Consider the following 6,951-nt stretch of genomic DNA (forward strand, 5'->3'; position numbering starts at 1 on the left):
ATGCGCAGTGCATCTCCAAACAATCTTCTCCCTAACCCCTTCAGTGAACATGGTAAAAAAAATAAATAAAAAACGAAGCAAAAAACAATGCTTTATCACCATACCGCCAAACAAAAAATGGAATAACACGCGATCAAAAAGACAAATATAAATAAAAATGGTACCGCTGAAAATGTCATCTCGTCCCGCAAAAAACAAGCTGCCATACAGCTCCATCAGCTGAAAAATAAAAAAGTTATAGCTCTCAGAATAAAGCGATGCTAAAAAATATTTTTTTCTATAAAATTACTTTTATTATGTAAAAGTGCAAAACATAGAAAAACGATATAAATGTGGTACCGCTGTAAACGTACTGACCCGAAGAATAAAGCTGCCTTATCAATTTTACCACACGCGGAACAGAATAAAAAAAAACAAAAAAACAATTCCTGAATTGTTGGTTTTTGTTTATTCTGCCTCCCAAAAATCAGAATAGAAAGCAATCAAAAAATGTCACGTGCCTGAAAATGGCACCAATAATGAAGTCAACTCATCCCGCAAAAAACAAGCCGTCAAATGACTGTCTGCCAAAATCTAGAAAAATTATAGCTCTCAAAATATGGCGATGCAAAAACTAGATTTTACAAAAAATGCGTCTTTTAGTGTGTGACAGCTGTCAGTCATAAAAACCCCATATGATTCTGGTATCGCTGTAGTCTCACCGACCCGAAGAATAAGGTTGTCTAATCACTTATACTGCAGGAGGAACGGCGTAAAAAATAAACTCTCAGGTTAGGGTTGTGCTACGGTTAGGGTTGTGCTACGGTTAGGATTGTGCTACGGTTAGGATTGAGGTTAGGGTTGGGGTTAGGGTTGTGGTGGGGTTGGGATTTTTTTCAAAAGTAAGAAAAAAAGATGACGATATGGTGACTACTGTTGAGCGCAAGTGCTCGCTACTTGAGTTTGCATCGGGTGTTCTGGTATGCATTGAGTATCGTGGGTATTTGAGTGACATGCTCGAGTCTCCACCTCATATGCTTCGCGGCCAAAAAAACTTTGCGGGGATTGCCTGCCATGCACGAGCGATCCCCGCATGTTTTTTTTTGGGTGTTTAATAACCGTGAAACATCCGGGCGGGGACTCTCCAAATGCAACATGGTGTCCGCTAACAAATTGAATGGAAAAATCGGCTCAAATTGTTAGCGGACACCATGTTGCGTTTGGAGAGCCCCTGCGTGCCCAAACATTGGAGCTCCCCCACAAGTGACCCCATTTTGGAAACGAGACCCCCCAAGGCACCTATCTAGATGCATAGTGAGCACTTGGAACCCCCAGGTGCTTCACAAATTGATTTGTAAAAATGAAAAAGTGTTTTTTTTTTCACTTTTTCATTTTTGCTTTCTGTGTGAGTGGGATAGTCGTGCAAGAGAATATTGCTACAAAAAAAGGGACTGGCCTCTCTGACATTCACTTCAGCAAGGGAGTAAATTGTCCTGAATCCATAAGTTGAGGACCCACCTAGGCAATGGTGGCAACAAAATCTTATCAAGTTGGGCCTAATGAAGAACTTTGTAAAGGCTATGGATAAAAAATTAAAAGCATTCATGCATCTGATTGATAACTTTCCAAGGTTAAGTGAAGCAAATATAAAAGAAGGAGTCTTTATTGGACTTCAGATTCATAAGCTTCTTCAAGATGAGGAGTTTTTTCATTCGTTGCAGGGCAAGGAAAAAGCAGTATGGTTTACATTTGCATTTGTGGTAACTAACTTTTTGGGAAACTCGAGCAGATACAGTAACTATGAAGAGTTGGGTGTTATTTCTCCTCAAAACATATAAGGATCATGGCTGTAACATGTCCTTAATGATTAATTTCTTACATTCTGGACTTTTCTTACACCAAACTGTGGAGTAGTGAGAGATGAGGATGGTGAGAGATGTAACCAAGATATTGCAGCTATAGAGAAAAAGATATCAAGGAAAATGAAATCCATCAATGCTTGCAAATTACTGTTGCATAATTTTAAGAGATGATTTGATACAGGAGTACAAGAAACAAGCAAAAAACAGTTGTCACTGAATGAGGACTAATTTTGTAGTGCAATTTCTGTAACGGTTTAAAATTCGCAATAGGGATTAGACAGGTTTTAGTTACTTGAATTGTTTCTAAGTTTCCTCTAAATAAATATCAGAAAATTGGCATAATAAAATATTCTGCATCGGTATATTTACAAAAATAATGTTTCAAAGTACTGAAACTTTTATCCTTAATTATATGTAGCAGTAAAAGGAAAACTCATTGTCCAATTTGAATTCAGGAGGTCAAACTCATTAAGAAATGGCACAGTTCATAACGGAACCTAACAACTTTTAAAAATAGGTAAAACAGTGTTACATGATCTGAAAGGTCCATGAGCTAGGTTCTTCAGCTGCTCAGTCAGGACGTGCTGCCTCTGCATAGGTCCCAGTACCTTCCTCTCCTCTTTTGCACCAATCAGTTAGATAGGTGTGGGGCTTGAGGAGAGAGCAGTTCTCTCACTGATCAGGAAGGACACGGTCTCATTGTTCTCGGCCACAGGAAGCTATCTCCAGTCTATAGGACGCACTCACTTATTAGCAAGATTTTTTTTTGCTAAAGGTAAGTCTTTTCAAGTAAAAGATTTTCCACATTAAGGATATAAAAAAGGCTTCTCCCCTCTGTGACTTCTCTGATGTCTATCAAGATGCGCTTTCCGATTAAAAAATTTCACACATTCTGAACAGGAAAAAGGCTTCTCCCCTGTGTGAGTTCTCTGGTGACTAAGAAGATTTGATTTCTGGTTAAAACATTTCCCACATTCTGTACATAAAAAAGGCTTTTCCTCTGTGTGAGTTATCTGATGTTTAACAAGAGCTGATTTGCTGTTAAAACATTTCCCACATTCTGAACATGAAAAAGGCTTCTCCCCTGTGTGAGTTCTCTGATGTGTAACAAGATCTGATTTCTGGTTAAAACATTTCCCACATTCTGAACATGAAAAAGGCATCTTTCCTGTGTGAATTCTCTGATGTCTATCAAGATGCGCTTTCCGGTTAAAACATTTTCCACATTCTGAACATGAAAAAGGCTTTTCCCCTGTGTGAATTATCTGATGTTTGATAAGACTTGATTTCTCTGTAAAATATTTACCACATTCTGAACATGAAAAAGGCTTCTCCCCTGTGTGAGTTCTCTGATGTGTAACAAGATCTGATTTCTGGTTAAAACATTTCTCACATTCTGAACATGAAAAAGGCTTCTCCCCTGTGTGAGTTCTCTGATGTCTATCAAGATGCGCTTTCCGGAAAAAAAATTTCCCACACTCTGAACATGAAAAAGGCTTCTCCCCTGTGTGAATTCTCTGATGTCTGATAAAACTTGAATTATCTGTAAAACATTTTCCACATTCTGAACAAGAAAATGGCTTCTCTCCTGTGTGAGTTCTCTGGTGGTTAACAAGATTTGATTTCCCTGTAAAACATTTCTCACATTCTGAACATGAAAAAGGCTTCTCTCCTGTGCGAGTTCTCTGGTGGTTAACAAGATTTGATTTCCCTGTAAAACATTTCTCACATTCTGAACATGAAAAAGGCTTCTTCCCTGTGTGAGTTCTTTGGTGACTAAGAAGACTTGCTTTCTTGTTAAAACATTTCATACACTTGAAACAAGGAAATCTATTCTTTGCTGTGTGAATTTTTTGATGTTTAAGAAAAAACTTTTTGAGGGGAAAACTATTTCCATATTCTGACCGTGAAAATGGCTTCTTAGCTTTAGGAGCAGTTAGTTTTTTAATGCTTATTTTATGACTTTGATTTTCCTTAGTAGTCGGTAATGAATCGGAAGATAGGACCTGTTTCAAAGGATCAGATGACACATCTTTGCTGGGAAGGGATGATGGTATATTTGGAGTAATAGCATTCTCTTCAATTGTATCCTGTGAGATCTCCAGCTCATCTGATTTGAAAATTGAAGATGTCAGCTGTCCCTCTGATCTCCTAGTACAGTCATCTGCTAAGTAAAAAAAATATTATATTTGAATAAAATATTCTTGAAATTCATATTTTTGAACATTTCTACTTAATCTGTTGGTACAAATGGCAAGTTATGTAAAAATATTGAATTATTCACCAAGATAATGACAGTTCACAGTCTAATAGAAAACCTCATAGCATGAACAAGTAGAGTTTGGTGTTCAACTGTTTGTTCATTCTGCCTCCCAAATATGAAATATGCGAAAATGATACCAATAAAAATTTCTACTCATCTCACAAAAAACAAGCCTCCACTCAGGTCCATCATCTGTCAACGGAAAAACAGAGGTTTCCACATCATTAGTGGCTCAAAAACTCTTGAAAAGAAACATGGCTTCCATAAACTAATCCAGCAAAATCTGCTCTTCCAAAGTCAAATATGCTCCCTACTTAACTCAAATGGAAAGCACCACACCCTACTAAAGCTCATGCATAATGCTGGAAGCTGCCTGATACAGCCTTGTTCTCCGCTGGTTAAGTCTTCTGGGTTCAGCTCCCATGTTGTGTATTTTCTTCTTAGTTTCTTCTTGTGATCCCAGCTCGTTTACTGACTACTATTGTGTCTTCTGATTTTGTATATTCTCTGCCCTCCTTGTTCTGATCCGGCCACCTGACTATTCTTCTTGTCATCTCACACCACAGAACAGCAGGCAACACCAAGTCCAAGCCTAGGGGTCTCTGTGTAAATCCAGATCCATGTAGAGGGGTTAAAGGGTGATGGGCAAAACTTTGACTATAGACAATAACACATCTAATGAAAAGATCGAAAAAAAAAAGTAACTAGTGGTGAAACCTCTCTGGGATAATTAGAGTATGCTTCTTGGTAGCTCCAGGCAATTTAAACTATAGTAAGGGCCAATATTTTCTGTCAGATGAGTATCAAGAAGAAATATACATTTAATGAGAACTTTTTATAATAGTGCAGAGCTGAGATGTCTTAAATTTAGAACTCGGGCATTTGGAAGAGGCAATGGAGACCTTTGTTGAATGACTACCAGGGAGTTACAGACTCACATATGTGAGGCCGGCCGATCCCACCACAATCAAACTATCATACAGAATGAACAGGTAAAAAAAAAAGACAGGATAAAAAAATACATTACATCCCCAACAAGAATGTATGTTTGGGGGGTGGGGGGGGGGGACTCCAACACTAAGCCAGAGTTGCACTTAATTTATGGTAGACTGTTGGAGATACTATGAGTCCTGACCAGAAGAGTAGAGAAAGTATTAGTGCCACCCATTTCAGGATAAATTGCATCTAAATTCTTTAGGATCGATAATGTTATGTAATTTATGATGTGGAGTGAATCCATGAAACCAGGGCTCGAGCCAACACATCTCCTGCAGGCGTGAATAAATGTATATTACAGCCATCAGCCACGCACAGCTTAGAGATATATCATGGCACAGGTGTAATGTTTTTTGTATAATTTATCTATTTGAAGTTATTTGGTTTAAAAAGAAATTGAAAAGTCAGGATAAAGGGAAACTCTGTTGTTATTATACAGAAATTCACACTTGGTCCTCACCGCACGTTTAATGTTGCCGATCATAAAAGCGAGGTTTGGTCATAAAGACTGGACCTGGTCTTGTAGGGACCATATGAGCACATTCAGCAACACAGAATGGAGAGAAGGTAGATTAATCTAATAAGATATCAGGATTCTAGGAAGCCAACAGCATCATTACCCTCCACTTTCTCTTACAGGCTCATCATAATATTTTTCTTTAAGTGATTTTCTAACTTGTCAGCACTTTCTACATATGCTGTCATTTAGCTTTGTAGTTTACAGATCTGGGCAGGTAAAAGTCAGGATCTTCTAATTTCAGTTGGTAGTTGGATCTTCCAGGTTGTAAGTTCTATAGAAAAGGGCTTTCAATGTCCAAAGTCATTTGTACAATTTTTGGTGGAAGAAAAGGTTTTGGCCTAGATGCAAAATGGTGGTCACACGATTGTGATATGGCCAGCCTACATGACCAGTAAACCAGAAGAATCTGTGACCTCTCTTCATTTAGTGGTCACTACTCACCTGGGTCGTCATATGTAGGAATCTCCTCTTTACACCGCTCATCACCCCTTTCATATGTCTCTATAGTATTAATATGGGTCAGATCTTCACCCTGAAAAAAAATATTGTCCAAGTCACAGACAGTTGGAGAAGTCCCATCTATGATCAGCTCTAATCCTGCCATCTCCACTGTTCTCATTACACAAGTATAAAACATATAATACTGGTGGATAAAACAAGACAAATAGGGGAGATCTCGTGACACCTTCTCTCCATCTACCTGATGATCCTGAGGAACATTGGGATCTTCTTGTTTACAGTCCTGTGGAAGAAGAGGACGGGGACATCTCTCTGGTGTTGTCCTCTTACTGGATAGATCTGGAGGAAACACATACAGGAACTGAATTCATTCTTTACATACAGATAATTATAGGTCGTGTGTATTTAGTCCTGTCTATTACCTGGTGATGTGAGGGGCTGGAGAACCTCTAGCATGATGTCCTTGTACAGATCTTTGTGTCCTTGTAAATACTCCCACTCATTCATGGAGAAATAGACGGTGACGTCCTGACACCTTATAGGAATCTGACACATACAATGACAGTCATCCCCCAATCCCTTCATAGCTATACTATAAAATGTCTCAGCATTCCCAGCAATGTCACCTCTCCAGTCAGCAGCTCAATCATCTTGTAGGCGAGTTCTAGGATCTTCTGGTCATTGATGTCCTCATGTATCAGGGGGTGAGGTGGAGGCCCTGTGATTGGGCTCAGGGTTCTTCCCAATCCCTCAGACACAGGGTCCTGACAGCGCTCACTAGAGGTCTTCTTCACTACTGTGTAATCCTGGTTATGTAGAGACACATTCATAAATCTCACTACAGATATTTCCAGAGTCCTCACCTCTCCAGT

General features: G+C 38.9%; 1 protein-coding gene across 2 annotated transcripts; it reads right to left on the reverse strand.

Moving 5' to 3' along the window:
- Nucleotides 1–2,576: 2,576 nt before the first annotated feature.
- Nucleotides 2,577–6,728, reverse strand: LOC141191631 (uncharacterized). Of its 2 annotated transcripts, none has more exons than XM_073661567.1 (4): nt 6,502–6,728; nt 6,321–6,418; nt 6,062–6,152; nt 2,577–4,008 (listed from the first exon to the last, which is right to left on the reverse strand). In XM_073661567.1, the coding sequence occupies exons 1-4, from the start codon at nt 6,662–6,664 to the stop codon at nt 2,648–2,650; spliced, it is 1,713 nt and encodes a 570-aa protein (XP_073517668.1). In that variant the 5' UTR covers nt 6,665–6,728; the 3' UTR covers nt 2,577–2,647. The 2 variants fall into 2 exon arrangements, with proteins under 2 accessions (XP_073517668.1, XP_073517669.1); XM_073661568.1 differs by having other exon boundaries at nt 2,578–4,005.
- Between the last annotated feature and the right edge of the window lie 223 nt (nt 6,729–6,951).

Source organism: Phyllobates terribilis, unplaced genomic scaffold, assembly GCF_046119375.1.
Source record: "Phyllobates terribilis strain yellow unplaced genomic scaffold, ASM4611937v1 Scaffold_49__1_contigs__length_9717188, whole genome shotgun sequence".
Taxonomy (NCBI): Eukaryota; Metazoa; Chordata; class Amphibia; order Anura; family Dendrobatidae; genus Phyllobates; species Phyllobates terribilis.

Excerpts from the sequence above, each read along its gene's own strand:
- LOC141191631 (XM_073661567.1), bottom strand. The coding sequence starts at position 6,664 with ATGAAGGGATTGGGGGATGACTGTCATTGTATGTGTCAGATTCCTATA. Across the intron at positions 6,419-6,501 it reads CCAGCCCCTCACATCACCAG|ATCTATCCAGTAAGAGGACA; the intron begins GTAATAGACAGG and ends TGTTTCCTCCAG. Across the intron at positions 6,153-6,320 it reads ATGTTCCTCAGGATCATCAG|GGTGAAGATCTGACCCATAT; the intron begins GTAGATGGAGAG and ends ATTTTTTTTCAG.